At 39.5% G+C, this 17438-nt stretch overlaps 1 protein-coding gene across 2 annotated transcripts in view; it reads right to left on the minus strand.

Moving 5' to 3' along the window:
• Positions 1-17438, minus strand: part of Oca2 (OCA2 melanosomal transmembrane protein) — a 378404-nt gene that overhangs the window by 105662 nt on the left and 255304 nt on the right. For both annotated transcript variants that reach the window (XM_008833639.2, XM_008833638.2), the window contains exon 23: positions 10740-10833. In XM_008833639.2, the coding sequence (XP_008831861.1) occupies positions 10740-10833 (94 nt within the window). The remainder of the gene's footprint in view (positions 1-10739; positions 10834-17438) is intronic.

The following is a 17438-nucleotide window of genomic DNA, read 5'->3' on the forward strand; positions in this document are numbered from 1 at the left end:
AACGTTTTGTAGATATATGTGTAGTACTTTGGTAGGAATGAAATGCAGTGGCCTGATTCCCTGTGGAAGAACACCCAGAAGACTGTTTTTCTGCCCGATAAGAGAATATAGCATCAGAATAGCCTCCAATAATAAAGTAATTCTCTTCAAAGAAAGAAAAATACAGTCTTATCCTTCCCAGGAAATATAAGAAAGATGCTCTCAAGAGAAAGAAGGTCATGGCAGAATAGAAGTGCAAAATGGGTGTTAATGATATCCTTGTCTTCAAAAGAAGGGGGTGGGTCTGGAAGCCACAGGGAAGGCAGCCACAATGAACTCAATAGGTCAACATGAAATACAAACTAAGCCACAGAGAGCTCATGCCTTTCAGTACAGCTGAAGATACAAAGTGCCATAACTTCACATTGCTGGCAACAAAATAAGCATCAGTCTCATGAAAGACTCTCATCAGTCTCTCATGTACCTGTCCCAAGCCTGTGCACAGAACCAGAGAAGCCAGGAAAAGCTAATAAAAAGTTGAGAAAACAACAGCCAGAAGTAGAATGGCCACCCAAAATGTAAAAGTGCTGTAAAACAATCACGGTAGTGTAGCGAGCAGGAGAGGACACAGCAGTGCTCAGAACTCCAGGTGGCAGCCTTGGCAGCATCTTGGTGGGGAAGAAGGCAGAAAACAGGAAGGTATGCAGGTGACCATTCAGGACTGACAGAGGGAAGGGACAGCAACAAGAGGGCGGTGCCTGAATGCAGACTGTGATAAGACAGAAGAAACAAAACATTCTTGGACAACCCTCAGAAATAAAAGAGACCGCAACTCAGAAGACAGAAACTATGTCCACAGCACTGAACAGAAAGTGCTCTTAAACTGTGAATAGTAGAACTGATAACAACTGGCAGTTGCATGAGTGCATGAATGAAATCAAACTAAAAGAAAGCACAAAACATCTAAATACTGGGGCTCCATCTTTTTAGCAATGGGGAAAGCCAACATCCAAGCTGGATGAAGACTTCCCAGCACAACTGCTTTGAGTAACCAAACACCTGCCAGTTGCCCCTCACCTATGCTCTACCCCTGGCTCCAATGGGACCAGAGACCACTGAATGAACACACCTTTGGCTCCTGTGGAAACAGAGAGTTCTGTAGAAACAGGTCTCTGACTTCTGTGAGACCAGCAAGCATTGCATGAGCAGGCTCCCACCTCTGGTAGGACCATACTTCTAACTGCCCCAGGACCTGTGAGCACTGTGCTTCTAGGCCTCCAGCTTTGGTGGTTCCAGAGAGCATCCTGCAAATAGGATGGCTAGTCGGAGACCATAGAGCACTACTTGAACAAGCCTTCTTCTCCAGTAAGTCCAGAGAGCACGTTAGGACTAGACCAGAGGGACCTGGGAGAACCATGGAGCCAGGTTTCCAGCCTTGGTAGTCTCAGAGGTTAACACAGGGGCTCGGCTTTGGCTCCAGTATGCCCAGGGTCCCTTCCACAGAGAGTCTAGGGATTGGTTTCAGTGGTCTCTGGGGTTACTGTGGAAATGAAGTCTTGACTTCTAAGGTTCCAGTGGTTACTGCATGACTGGTAGTCTATACTTCTATAATCCTAGAGGTTACTTCAGGCCTGTGACTTTAACCACACCACCAGATAGATTACAGACTGCACTGGGTCTAACATTTGGTGTCCTGCCCCCAGTAGGTTCCTAGAGTCCAAAGACTGATGGGGTATTGGTCCCATCTGGTTGCATTAGAGTTTGGTATGTGCCTCCACCCTTGGTCTTGTTGGCACATGCCCAGGACTAGATCACCTGGGTGACTCCATTTGTCAGCCAATACAAGGTTCCACCAGTCTCCATGATTTAGAATCATGCTGATATCCCTCTAGGAAGAATCAAAGAAAGCAAAACATCCAAATATATTTGGAAGAAGGGGAAGTCAAAACTGAAAGACAAACCTACTCTAACAGACGCAGAATACACGACAGAAAAACACAAAGTATATGATACAACCACTCCCAATGATCCATCCCCAAAGAATCAGCTCCCCTATAAGGGAATCCAAAACTACAGGAATGGCTGAGATGTCTAAGACAGAATTCAGAGTCTTAATATTAAAAGAATTAATGATCATATTGAATAATCAAATAAATGGATGCATGAATTAAGGAAACCTATCTAAGACCTCTACAAGACAGCCTCCAAAGTGAATGAAACAGTCAGTAAACTGGAAGCAAAAGACCAAAATATAGAGGAAAAAAATTCATCAAGGAGATTGAAACAATGACAAGTAACCAAAGAGAAATGCTTTAAATGAAGGAGATGAGCAATCAAAAAAAACCCACAACAAATACCATTGTAAACAGACAAGACCATGCAGAGGAACGAATTTCAGGAATGGAGGACAAAGTCAAGACAACAATACAAACAGACATCTACAAGGGAAAAAAATAAGGAGCATGAATGAAGTTTCCAAGAAGTCTGGGATATATTCAAGAGGCCCAACCTGACAATTCATGGTGTATAAGGAGGACCAAGGATGAAATCAAACAGAACAGACTGCTTAATGACATTATATCAGAAAACTTTCCAAACTTAGAAAAAGTAGAATCCAAACATAAAAGATATGTAGAACTCCAAGTAGATACCACCACAGAAGACGCTCTCCATGACACATCATAGTCAGGATGTTAAAATTACAGAGTAAAGAAATAATCCTAAAAATAGTATAGGAAGTCAGCTTACATACAAGACAGAAATATGAGAATTATCCCAGACTGTTCATCAAAAATTATAAAAGCCAAAGGAACATATAATGAAATTTCAAGCTCTGAAAGTAAACAACTGTGAACTGAGAATGTTATACCTTGCAAAGTTATCATTTAAAATAGATGGCAAAATAAGAATATTTCAAGACAAACACAAATCAAGTCAATTCATTTAAAACCAAGACAGCACTGCAGAAAATTATTAATGGAATACTTCACAGGGAAAAAAAAGAAAGATAGCCTCTGCTACATGAATATATTAAGGTATATAATCCATGAAAAGAATAGTAAACTAGGCATAAGAATGAAACAACCACATCCAACATAACTTAGTAAACTCTCAAAACTAGTAAGAAGGAAAAGACTATATCAATAATTCAGCAAATCAAAATGTCAACAAACAAATTTATAGAAAAAAAGCAAACCTCTTTCTACAGTAACTTTAAATATAAATGGCCTCAATTCACTACAAAAAGACTGGATTAAAAATAAGAATCAACTGAATGTTATCTCCAAGAAACACACCTACCCAGCAAAGGCATAAAAAAAAAAAAAAAACTCAGTATCAAAGGATAGAAAACAAGCTATAAAGCAAATGGTAACCACAAAGAAGCCGGCATAGCTATCTGTATTAGATACATTTCTGTGGCCATGATAGGACACCATGACCAAGGCAAATTACAGAAGGAAGAATTTATTGGGCTTATGGTTTCAGAGGGATAAGAGTCCATCATGGTGGTGGAGGCATGGCAGGATGCAGCCAGAGCAGAAAGCTGAGCACTCACATCTTCAAGCACACAGGAAGCAGAGAAAGAAACTGCAAGTGGAATAGGGTTATGAACTCTGAAAGCCCTCCCCCAGGGACATGCTTCCTCCACCAAGACCAGACCTCATAAACCTCAGCAAACATTGCCACAACTGAGGCCAAGTCTTCGAATATTTGGAGCCTATGGGAGACATTCCTCATTCAAGCCTTCACACTATCCTCATATCAGAGAAAGTAAACATCATACCCAAACTAATTAAAAGAGATAAAAACGTATATTATATATAAGTAAAGGGAACAGTTCATCAAGAAAATAAAACAATTATAAACATTTATGTACAAAATATTAGAGCCCCCAATTTCATAACTAAAAGGCATAAGAGGCCACATAGGTTCTGACACAATAATAGTGAGGGACTTCAATACTCTAATGTTTAGCTAAATCTTCCAAGCTAAAGACAAGTAAGAATACTTCAGAGCTAAAAACAATATGGATCAACACAACCTAATAGTTACATGCATTCCACCCAACAGATAGAGAATGCACATTTTTCTTAGTGGCACATGGAACCTTTTCCAAAATTGATCATATCACAGGAAACAAATCAAATCTCAATAAGTACAAAAAATTTAGATATTCTTTGTATCCTCTCACACCACAACATAATAAAATAGAAATTAACAAGAGAAAGTACAAAAAACACAAAAATACTTGGAGACTAGAAAATACACTAGACAATTAACCAAACAGTGTGTTGATTCTTTGAAAAAGTTAGTAAGACCAAAAAACCCTTAGCCAATCTGATAAAGAGGAATAAGACACAAATTAACAAAATTAGAGATTAGAATGTGTCACTACAAGAGACTCCAGTGAAATACAGAAATTACTTTATAAACTTATACTCTAACGAGGTGAATAATCTAGAAGAAACAGGCACATTTCTAAATGCTTATCATCTATCAAAACTAAAACAGAAGATATAAACAGATCCATTAAAAGCAATTCGATAGAAGCTGTAACCAAATGTTTTCCCCTCAACAAAAATCGCAGGGCCAGATGGATTCACTGCTGGATTCTAGGAAACTCTCAAGGAAGATCTTACACCAATTCTTCTATTTGTTCCACAAAATGAAAGTGAAGGAACATTACCAAACTCATTCTACAATTTGGTATTATTCTGATACCAAAACCAGATAAAGATACAACAAAAAAAGAAAACTATAAACAAATTTATTTGATAAACATACATGTAAAAATTCTCAACAAAATACTTGCATACCTAATTCAGGAACATATTAAGAAAATCATACACTATGACCCAAGTGAGCTTCATCCCAGAAAGACAAGGTTAGTTCAGCATACATGAATCAATAAATTTAATATTCTATATAAATAAACTTAAGGCCAGAATCACATAATCATTTGATGTCAAAAAGGCATTCAACAAAGTTCAACATATTTTCATTATAATAGTCATGAAGGTATTAGGATTAGATGGAACATACCTAAAAATAAGAATTCTATATACAACTAACCTACAGCCATCATTAAGTGGAGACAACTAAGAGCACTTTTTCTAAAATCAGGAAGAGATAAGGATGCCCACTCTCCCTCTCTTATTTAATATAGTTCTTGAAGTCTTAGCTACAGCAAGTAGACAACAGAAAGGCATAAAAGCGATAAAAATAGGAGAGGAAGAAGTCAAACTATCCCCATTTGCAGATGACATGATTCTATACTTAACTTTTAAAATATTTTATTTATTATTTTTTATGTGTATTGCCTGCATGTGTGTAAGTGCACCCATGTTGTGCAGTGCCCACGGAGGTCAGAAGAGGGCATCAGATCTCCTGGAACTGGAGTTACAGATGGTTGTTAGCCACCATGTGGGTTCTGGGAATCAAAGCTGGGTCCTCTACAAGCATAGTAAGTACTCTCAACTGCTGAGTCATCTCTCCAGGCCAAGTCTATACTTTTAAAAACCTATAGAATCTACTAGAAAACTCCCTAGAGCTAATAAACACTTAGTAAAGTTTCAGGATTAAAAAAATTAATATTTTAAAAAGTAGCCTTCATATATGCTCAGAGAAAGAAATTAGGACAAATATCCATTTAGAAATATCTCCAAATAAATTATATACCTAGGAATATACCTAACCAAGGAATACAAAGACCTCTACAGTGAAAACTTCAAGACACTAAAAAAGGAAATCAAAGAAGATACTAGATGAGGGAAAGACCCATGCTCCTAGATTGGCAGAATTAACATTGTGAAAATGGCTATGCTGTTAAAATTAATCTTCATATTTAATGCAATATCTGCCAAAATTCCAATGTCATATTTCTCAGATCTAGAACAAACAATTCAAGAGTTCATATGGAACCACCAAAGACCATGAACACTCAAAGCAATCCCAAGGATAAGAAGATAAAGTTGGAAGTTATCACCTCAAATTATACCATAGAGTTGTAGTGATAAAGGTAGTCTGGTACTGGCATAAAAACAGACCATTAGACCAATGCAGCAGAATAGCAACTTAGAAATAAACTGACAAAACTATAACTATCTAATTCTTGACAACAGAGGCAAAAACCTACATTGGACAAAGGAGCCTATGCAACAAATGGTACTGGCAAAGCTTGGTATCTACCTTCAGAAGAATAAAATTAGATTCATATTTTTTCCTATCACAGATGGGCCTACATGAAACTAAAGGTTTTTACACAGCAAAAGAGACTGTCAACAGAGCACACAGACAGGGCAGAGAATGGGAGAAAATCTTTGCCAGCTATACATCAGACAAGGGGCTAATACCCAGAATTACAAAGAACTGCTGAAATTAAATACCAAGGAAATAAAACTACCAGTGAACAAATGGGATAACAAATTGAATAGACAGTTTTCAAATAAAGAAATACAAATGGCCACCAACTATTTTTTTAAAGTACTCAACATCCTTAGTCATCAGAGAAAACCAAATTAAAACTACTCAGAGACACCACCTCACCCCAACCAGAATGGCTATCATCAAGAAATCTAACAGCAAATGTTGAAGAGGATGTGGAGAAAGAGGAGTCCTTATTCACTGCTAATGGCAATGTAAATTAGTACAGCCATTATGGAAATCAGTTTGGAGGTTGTTCAAAAACCTAAAAACAGAACTAACATATGGTCCAGTTACTCAGTGCTAGGCATATGCCCAAAACTCTATACTTTACCTTAGAGATATTTATATCCCTATATTTATTACTGCTCTACTCATTATAGCAAGGAAATGGAAACAACCTAGTTGTCCATCAATGAACAAATGGATAATGAAAATCTTGGATAAATATGAATATTATTCAGCTCTAAAAAAATGAAATCACAAAATTTTCAGGAAAATGGATGGACCTAGAATACATAATATTAAGTGAAGTCATCCAAACTCAGAGAAAATAATCTATGTGTTCTCTTTTATATTCAGATCCTAACTTATGATATATATATGTAAAGAACTGCATGTGTGTATACTATAACATGTAAGAAGGTTAAGAAGTGAGGGTAATTAAACAGGCATACTTTTTAATATATCTTATATGTAGTATATATAAAATACCACATATAGTATACTTAGTCCTTCAAATACTCTCTCAAGTTATAGCACATTTTCAAAGCAAACTAAGTCCTTCAGTGGGCAGTACCCACATGTGATTCCATAAGGGGCTGTGTCCTTAGCAAATCTAAATTTTCAGTTATGTTATTCATTATTGGAATATTTCTATACCCTATGGATTTTGTAAGTGCTAATAAACTTAAGTGTATTTTTAATGATTTTTGTATTCTAAACACTGAGGTCCATAAGATGCTTCCAAAAAGTCAAATGCAAACTTGGAAAAAATACTGCATGACAGCACTCTATGTGGAATTACCCACACTCAAATAGCACATAGGGATTAAAAAAAAAAAAAAAAAAACTTGGATCAAAACCTTAAACACCAATAACAGAAATAGACTCAAAGACCAAATTATGCTAAAAAAGAATAAGGTACAAGATGTTCCTGAAAGACCATAAAGAAGTGAAATGTAATAAATTGCACTGAAGAAACAAGAAAATCAAACACTCTCATGTTTTCATGAAAATAAAGTAAATTATGTTGAAATGGAAGATAGTATGACTCAACATAAAGAGAGCCAGGAAGCAAAAAATACAACAAATATTTAAAGCTGTGGTCCAGAAGGACTTCGTGAAGCTTTTAAAAGAAGACAAAGTTCTACATGTTAGAAAGGCCATGAGGTACCAGAGGATACTCTAGTGAAACTAATAGACTTCAAAGGTAAATTTTAAAACCCCCAGGCTTGCAACAAAATGAACAAGTCATTTACAGAAACCAGAGCAGTCAGCTCCCAGATTTCCCAGAAACATGTGTTGGTCAGTGTTGTCAGCTTGAGAGACCAGAATCCCCTGGGGGACAAGCCTTGTGCACACCTATGAGGAAGTGTGTGGAGATGTGAAGCTGAGCATCTGGGCATGCCAGGGAATTATCTGGATCAGGTTAACTGAGGTGGGAAGTCCCACCCACTGTGGAAAGAACCATTTCCTGGGCTGGAATCCTGGACCATATAAAAAGGGAAAGTGATATGAGATGACCCTAAGAGGGAGAGCTTTATCACCCTCTCCAAGTCTTGAGGAAAATCATAGAAGAGGAAATGGAAAGAATAAAAGAGCCAGGGGATGGGGAGATGTGAAGCCAAGAAGTCTTGTGAACATGACATATCTTTTGAACTCATGAGCTCATTACATCTGTATTATATGCAAAAGACCTGCACATGATTGGGCCTATCAACATTTCATCATGGATGGGGGAGGCTAAGGGACTATTGGCAGTTAAGGGTTGTTGGGGGAAAGATGTCATTTTCTTCAGTGCTTTAGTTACTGATGTTACTCATGTTCCAGCAAGTAACCTCCCACCTACCATCATGTAAGAAACTATTTTCTTTTCATAAAACTAACAGCAGACTTCTCATACTCCCTTGTGAGACCACCCAGTGCTACAAAATGGGCCGTGAAGTTTTCCTGCTCACTGAAAGTAGAAAGCAAGTAGAGGGGCCAGTAAGTCCTGTGCCTGGATGAGCCAAGAAGAGGCTAGAGGCATTTGAGTGACAGTCTTCTAGTTCTACAGAATAGTACTAATTTCTCATGAACTGGAGAAATGGCTCATATAAAAAAATTTCTCCAAAGTTAACATTCTTTTATATATGGTGACAACTTGCTGTGTTTGACTATGTTCCTCAAATTTCCTGTATTGGAAACTTTAATCCACAAATTGAAATGTTAAGACATCACTATCAGTGGCTCCCCAGGGATCTTCCAGGCTTTCAGCACTGCATCGAGGATGGATAAATTTTCCAGCTTCATGGACTGAGCAGCCACTGTCTACTCTGCCTCTCCAGTGTGCTGATGGACATTGGACTATCTAGCCCTATCATGTAAGTTTGCCAGTCTTTGGAACTGCTTGTAGAGAGAATGTGTAAGAGTTTGTAGCTATGTCCTAGAGAAGTTGTAGAATGCTGTAAACAGACCTTAACAGGCCATTCTGGTGTGAATGTGGAAGACCAGAATGCTACAGAAGTGCAGATAGTAACAGCTGTGCTGATGAGGTTTCAGAAAGGAACAAGACTCTGCTGGAAAAGGATTGAACTACAGCCCATTCATACTACATTGCAGCAAGGCATCAGGCTATATTTTGCCCATGTGTTAAAATTTTTAGTGAAACTGAATTCTTTTGGTAGAGAAAATTTCAATACAGAATGGCATTCAGGTATGGAATGGATACCTCTCACTTACCTTCAATGGGTTTACAATGACAGAGAGCAGAAAGATATGAAAAATGTCCAAGTTTGGTGAGAAAAGGCCCTTAACTAAGTTTAAAGTTTTGAACAAGGCAGGTACTGATGAAATAGCTATAACTGTTAAGGAGATTAGCACCATTAAAGTGAAACCTCATGCTGTACGCTGGGACAACAAAAAAACAAGGTACTGGAGATATGGCTTCACCCACCAAAGGTTCCAGCTTGTCAAGAAGTAGTTGCTTGCCTGCCTGCCTTCACTTCTTCCTGGGCAAGTGCATCTATTGCTAGTCCATGCTGACACCAGATTCCAGCCTTTTTGGCCTTTCCATATGATTTGAATACCAGTGGCTCTCCAGGAATCTTCCAGACCTTCAGTGGCAGATAGGACTTCTGTAGAACCTGTCTTCACAGGCTGAGAAACTACCAGGTTCTGTGATTCTCCACTATGCAGACCATCACTGTTGGACTAATCAATACTTTTTCTGTAAGCTAATCTTGTCATCCAGAGAACGCTGCTTAATGTAAGAACTAAGACATCATTCTCAGTCCTCAAATATGTATGACAACCAGGGCACTTGTCCAGATTTACACCTGGGTAAGCAGCATCTTGTAGAAGAACAAGTGTCTGGGTCAGGGAAAACTGTCTCCATGAGCCATAGGCCCTCTGCCACTTAGCCAAACTAATGTTACAGATCTTCACATAAGGGTTGGCTGAACCCCATCACTGCAGGTATACCAAAGTGTGGTTTCACAGCTCAACAGCAGATTTATTTGAACTGTACCTTTTCACAGGGGTCATTGGCTTCAAATCCTCTCCCTCCTCTGCTTGCAAAGTACACCTGCGCTATGTAAACATAGGCACACAGTAGGCAAGACTCCAGAATGAACCCCACATCTCTGAAACAGATTCTCCTAATCTCCCCCCCAGCCCTGGGCACATCTCTGTACAGACCTCCCATGAGGTGCTCACACAAGAAACACCTGCTTCAGGCTGCCCTTCAGCATAATTATCTTTGCTCTAGTCTTCAGTTTTATTTCTGAGTCCTTACAAGCACCTTTTTCCTATGAATGCACCACCTTAAAAATCAGTTCCTATTGGGATTTTTGAAGAGGACAGTAACATGAAACATCCAGCAAGCTCTCTACCACTTTCTGACCCAATTCAACTCACATCATTCAGAACACTTGAATCATCCTTTGTACGATGAAGCTAATACAAGTAACAAATAGTAATGTGTTTTTATCTGAGCTGACAACATCTACACCAAAGTCTCTCCAATCACTAAAAGCATGAGTGTCCTAGTGTTTAGCAGTATGTATCAGAACTTTTTTAATTAAGCTTAGAAAATTGGTAGTTAAATGGTTACTTAAAATGAGTTTTTAAAATACCTGAAAAATTCCATGAAAGAGAATCCATACCCATGCTGCTCTGCAATCCCTGCACAAACAACGTTTGCAGATGCTCCAATCAGTGTGCCGTTACCTGGAATCAGAATTTTAAAAATAAAATAAAGTCCAGGTTCATCTCAGTGATAAGCTTCTGCTCTTTTCTGCTTGTCAGACACCTGAATACCATGGTTACAGTCACCATCCAAGTGATGGCTTTGTAAGTGTCTGGAAACACAAGCAAACTATCACCAGAAAATAAATTAATCCATTGTAAACAGCATGATTCCTTCACAGGTAGGATTATGGCAGCTCTATATTATGGGGGAGGGGGGAAGAAATGCTAAGGAGAATGGAAATGTCCCTTTGAGATCTTTTAGAGAAAATGCAAGCAAAGCTAACTGTCATGGGTGGCAATGTCCTTTCTAAACTGTTGGGGACCCCTGTTGTGAAGTAGTAGTCTCTCCATGTCCGGACAGCCCATGAGCTCGGTTTCATATGCAGAAGACTCCTTTTCATCAGGGTACCTTCCCAGCATCTTCCTGACTCGTCTTTTGAAGTAGCCGCCAAAGAAACAAGGCCTCCTGCTCTGGAAATGCCATGCTTTCCTGTGTGATTTTTCTGGCAGTCTGGCAGCCTGGCAGGAGCCTACTTCCATATGTAAATAGGGCATCTCACAAAGTACCTATCAGCTAAAGCTTTTCCCACTACCCCCACGGTATAAAAATGTCCTGGTTTTCTCTCAATATTGGAGCTGGATCACTAGGAACCAGAGCTGGGACACTGAGACTTGGAGCCGAGCAGAGACACTTAATAAAGAGCTGTAACATGGAAAGCTGAACCCTGTGTCTCACTGCCTACGATCCAGCCTCTCCAGGGGGCGCTATCCTTCTGTCATGGACTCATGGAGACCTAGCTTTAGCCGCCTCATACCTCTACTCGTGACCCGGCAGCTGACGGGTCCTGAACTCAGAGAGAGATTACACGGGTGAAATTAGGGCGGAACTCAGCCAGGCAAAGCCCCGGCAGCAGAGACTTTCAGCACTCAAGCATGACCAGACCCGCGGATCCTTCCAGGTGCGCGCAACGGAGAAGCCCGCTGGACCCGCCGCGTGCTTCCAGGTGCGCGCAGGGGCCCCGAGATCCCTGCGCACCCCATACTAAACAATGAAACAAAATCTGAGACATGAACAACCTCAGAAATGCAAACTCAGACATCTACCAGGTAACTCTTTTAGCAGATTGAAAAAGGGAAGGAAAGACTAGGCGAAACTGTATCACTTGGTTTTGTTCACCAAGGGCATTTCCTTCACGCAAATGTTTTCTGAGTAAGCCTTCTCTGTGCACATGAGAAGACATACTGTGTAAACAGTCATATAAACCAGCCCTCCTAGTATATGTGAAGAATACAACCAAAGCCATCCAATCAGATTGTTCCTTTCACCCCATCCACTATCACAAACACATACACTGGTTTATGGAAGAATAAATTTGCATGAACAAGTCCATGGGCCTCTTTTTTCTCCATAACTGTAACCATCAGTATTCAAGTGCATGACCCAGGTTCAGCTAAGTAGGTCAGTTCTAACATCAGTGCATAAACAGTTGAGCAATACATTCTTTCTTCTGAGGATTAGTGAGCAGCGGGTGCTACTTTGTGGGTGCCTAGAGTTTGCTGAACACAGGAGAGCAATGCTTCTGAGACAGGGAAACATAAATAACAGAGATGGAGGAGAACCAGTGCACCAGACATAAGCAATGATACAGAGGCTGAAATTGTTGCCATTGTGTCAGGGCTGAGTGATGACAAGCTCTGAACTTGAATCAGGCTTTCTGATTCTAGAGCAAGATCAGAGGGGCTGAGCTTAAGGCTGCCTGAGGCTTTCTGTGGAAAGGCACAGAGCATCTGAAGGGAGGGTCTAGGGCCAGTGGCAATGTACAAACCATGGTTTGTTGACTGCCCAAGATCACCTCCTCTGGGTATTACACTCAGATGTGTCCATCTTATCACCTGTCTACCTACAAGGTCCTGTTCTCAGGCCAAAGACCTGACAAATGAGACTCTATACACTTGCCAGGTGTGATAGTTGTTGTTGTCAACTTACAGAATCTAGAATCACCTGGGAGATAGGCTCCTGGGGACACCTGTGGGTTACTATGTTAATTATGTTGAGGGAAGGCCCACTCACTATAGGTATCACATCCCCTGGAGATATCTTAGAGTGCGTAAGTGGGAAAGGCTGAGCAACAGCATGAACTCACTGCTCTCTGCTTCCTGACTTCAGATATACTGTGACCAGCTGCTTCAAGCTCCTACTGTCTCAACTTCCCTGATGTGGTGGACTGTACTTTCAACTATGAGTCAGACTAAACCCTTTCTCCACTGAGTTATTTTGTCAGGTTCTTTTATCACAGAAACAGGAAAAGAAAGATGCCAAGCCCTTTTGCCTAACCATTATTTTTCATCATCTGACAATCTCTCACACAGGAGAGCAGATATTCCTCATCTGCTCCATGAAAGCACACTTCAGTGCCATGTTATCCTCTTCCCTAGACCCCCAAATACTTATAACTCCTAAACTCAATGAGAAGAGCTCCATTCAGAACAAAACAGAGATTGGCACATGATCTGAGTTCACACTGGGCAACATAGACATAGAACTTCCCAAGAGACAAATCTCTGGTCTGTAAGAGTGTTTTTAAGTTGGATTAATTTGGGTAGGAAGACCCGTCCTAACTGTGTGCAACACCATTCCATAGGCTAGGGTCTAAGACTGAATAAAAAGGAGAAAGCAAGCTGAGCACCAATAATCCTCTCTCTCGCTGCTTCCTGACTATGGACAAAGTGTGACCAGCTGCCTCCTGTACCTGATACCATACCTTTCTCACTATAACCTCGCCCCTGACTATAACCTCGAACTATGAGCCAAAATAAACTTTACACATCTCAAAATGCTGTTGTCAGATAATTTGTCACAGCAACAGGACAAGTAACCACTATGCTATTGCATAAAAGTCTATGTGGTAAATCGCCTTTATTGATTTACATATGTTGAACCATCCCTACATCTCTTCAATGAAGCCAACTTGATCATGGTGGATAATATTTTTGCTGTATCCTTGCAAGTATTTTATTGAGAATTTTTGTGCCTCAGATTTGTTCATCAGAGAGACTAGTCTATAATTTTCTTTTCATTGAGCATTTGTTTGGTTTTGGTATTAGAGTAATACTGGCTTCATAGAAGGAATTTGGAGGTGTTTCTTCTTTTGCTATTTTTAGGACTAATTTTAGTATTGGTATTAGTTCTTCGAAGGTTTGCTAGAATTTTGTGCCATATACATCTGGTTCTGAGCTCTTTTTAGTTGGAAGATTTTTCATTATTGTATCTATCTCATTGGTTGTTGTAGATCTGTTTAAATGATTTATGTAATTTTGATTTAATTTTGGTAGGCTATACATAACTAGAAATATCCATTTCTTTTAGATTTTTCTATTTTAATGGAATATAGATTTTGTGTCTGTGTGTGTCCCAAAGGTTTTGGTATGTTGTAATTTCATTTTCATTCAATTCTAAGAAATCTTTAATTTCTCCAATGATTCAATTTTCATTCAGTAATATGTTACTTAGTTACCACGTGTTTGTGTTCTTTTTCCCAACTTAATTGTTGGTGCTAGTTAGCTTTATTCGCTTGTGGTCAGATATAATATAAAATTATATCTCAATTTTTGTAAATTTGTGGAGACTTGCTTTTTGTCCTAATATGCAGTCAATTTTGGAGAAAGTTCCATGAACTGTTGAGAAGCAAGTGCACTCTTTGGTGTTTGGGTGGAATGTCCTTTAGATGTCTGTAAAGTCCACTTGATTTATGTTATTTAAGTCCAGGGTTTTTCTGTTTAGTTGTTGTCTGATTGACCTGTCTATTGGTGACAGTGGGGTATTGAAGTCACCCACTATCAGTGTGTTGCAGTCAATGTGAGATTTTTAGAGCTAATAAAGTTTCTTTTATGAAATTGTTAGGATGAAGTCTAAGTTGTAATGGAGACCCTAGGATATTGGAAATGCAGGACCATGGGACATCTGCCAAGGAAAGATGCAGACATGAAATGAAGTCAGCCTATGTGAGAGTCTATGTGTGCTGCAGGCAACAAAGTTAGAGGGATGGAGCTACCTAAGCCCTTTCAAGTCTGCCAATTTCATCACCAGTTCCAGATGCTGGACGTGAAGCTACAGGCTTTGGTATTTCCCAAAAAATGTTGGTCTTTCTTTGGTGCCATCAGTCCTTGTTATGCTCTGATCCTTTCATTTTGTAATGAGCATGTTCACTCTGTTCCATTGTATGTTGGAACTATGTAACTTTTTGTTTTCTTCTATAGGAGCTCACAGCTAAGAGATTGCCTTGAGTTGTAGATGAGATGTGAACTATGGACTTTTAAACTGTTGGAATTGTTAAAGACTACAGAGACTTTTGAAATTGGATATTTTGCATAATGGGATAAACATGAGACTTTGGGGACAAGGAATGGAACATTATGACTTAAAGTGATATGTTTGCCTACCAAGTTGACAAGGAGTAGAGTTATGATAGTTATTCTTAATTGATAAAATCTAAAATTAATTGGGAGGTGAGCCTCTGGATATGCCTATAGGGGATTATCTTCGTTGAGTTAATTGAGGTAGGAAGACCTGCTCACTGTGGGTGGCACCATTCCCTGGGCTGGGATCCTGGACTATACAAATGGGAAAAGGGAGCTAAGCAGCAGCATGAATTCATTACTCTCCTCTCTGCTTCTTGACTGCAGATGCAAGGTGACCAGATGTTTCAAGAGCCTGTTGTCTTGACTTCCTGCCATGATGGACTGAACCTTGAACTGTTGAGCCACAAGAAACTCTTTCTCCATTAAGTAGCTTTTGTCAGGGCATTTTATCACAGCAATGGGAAAAGAAACTAAGATAGTCAGACCAGTAATATTTACCTTTTTTGTTTTAACCTATCTAGTCAATGTCTCCTAGTTTATATATCAAAGTACATTTCCAATGCCATTTGAAAAAAATCCATTCAAAGTGTTCTTCAAGATGTTAAATTTTAAGGTAATGGATATTTACTTCTTCCTCTTGGAGTTTCAGTTTGGGTAATGAAAATAGCTCTAGAGACAGTGTTAATTACATTGCAAATGAGGTACATTACAAATGTATTTAATGACACTGAACTGTATGCTTCAATGTGATTAAAAGGGTAAATTTTATTTTAGGTATATTTAATCATAAACCTCAAGTCAATGAGAAAAAGCCCCCCATCAGAATTGGCATATAGTTAACACCTAGTACAAGCAGATGTCTGCTATGCCGGGAATAAGCATCTTCCAATGCCCGAAGCTACTAACTTAAAAAGAAATCAGTAATTTTTTTTTTGGGGTCTTTTTGAGACAGGGTCTCCCTGGAGCCCCAGCTGTCCTGGAACTCACTATGTAGACCGGGCTGGCCTTGAACTCATAGAGATCCGCCTGCCTCTGCCTCCCAAGTGTTGGGATTCCAGGCGTGCACCACCACGCCCAAGAACTCAATATTTATAACCTTATTGTTTGCTAATGCTGCATACCTGCTTCCCAAGTATGCTCAGCATCTAGCCCTACAGTAGGTTATTAATCTATATTAATCCATGCTAGCATCTCTCCTGGAGACTCCCCTCCCATCCACCCTTCATGTTTTAAAGAAATCAGAGAAGACTTTTTACCGTTTAAGATGCTACTGAGCACTCCCTCTTGAGGACGACCTTCTCTGACATTCCTGCTGCTTCTCTCTGACATCTGCATACGTTCAGGGACTTTCACTCTGATGGAATACACTCATCTCTGTAATTTTAGGTTAGGTGACTAGCTTCCCACTCTAGAGAACAATATCAGGGCAATATAGCAGACAGTTCATGGGTTTGAGTGAAAAAAAACCATATAAGGGATGAAGTTGCAAGTGTCCATTAATCCTGTTTCTATTGCCAGTGTTAATTACATCTATGAATAAAATTCATGTTGTTTTTCCTGGAGCTGTTTAATTTGTTTTTATTGATTTTTTTTTGTATTTCATACAGAACATCTCAAACAATTTTAATCATCTTTATACCCCCTCCAACCCCACTGGCACCATCCCATAACCCACCCCCTCTGGAACCCATATACTCTGTCATCTGTGTTAAAGCCTATTGTGTCAAAGTTAGTACCCCCAGAAATTCCCCAGTGCAAGTCCATCCACTGAGGTCTAGTCAGCCTGGCTAGAGTCCCTTGTTTTAGGAAGATCAGCTCTTCCTCACCTAGAAGTAATCAGCTGCCAATATTTCTTCAGCTAAGACTGAGGTCTGATGTTCATTTCCCCAGTTCTATGCTGGGTTTTCGTCTGCCTGAGTTTGCATGGGACTTTGTGTATGCTGACACCATTGCCATAGATCATATGAACAGGTTCCCAGGAACTTGTAGGACTCTGTTTCCATATGGCCATATACCTCCTCCCTGGCTTTTACAATCTTTCTGTCCCCTCTCAGACAGAAGAAATTTTAGGAATTTTGAACTCTTGTAAGAGTTTCATCATCAATCACAACATTAGATAATTAGCTTTCTCCTGAAACCATAGAAGCTTCACTGGATGATATTAATCCCCCTTCACAAATAAGGAGATAAACTAACCAGAAAGTTATTGATTCAATGGTCAGAGA

Source organism: Nannospalax galili, unplaced genomic scaffold (assembly GCF_000622305.1).
Source record: "Nannospalax galili isolate Female #2095 unplaced genomic scaffold, S.galili_v1.0 scaffold135, whole genome shotgun sequence".
In the NCBI taxonomy this organism is placed as follows: Eukaryota; Metazoa; Chordata; class Mammalia; order Rodentia; family Spalacidae; genus Nannospalax; species Nannospalax galili.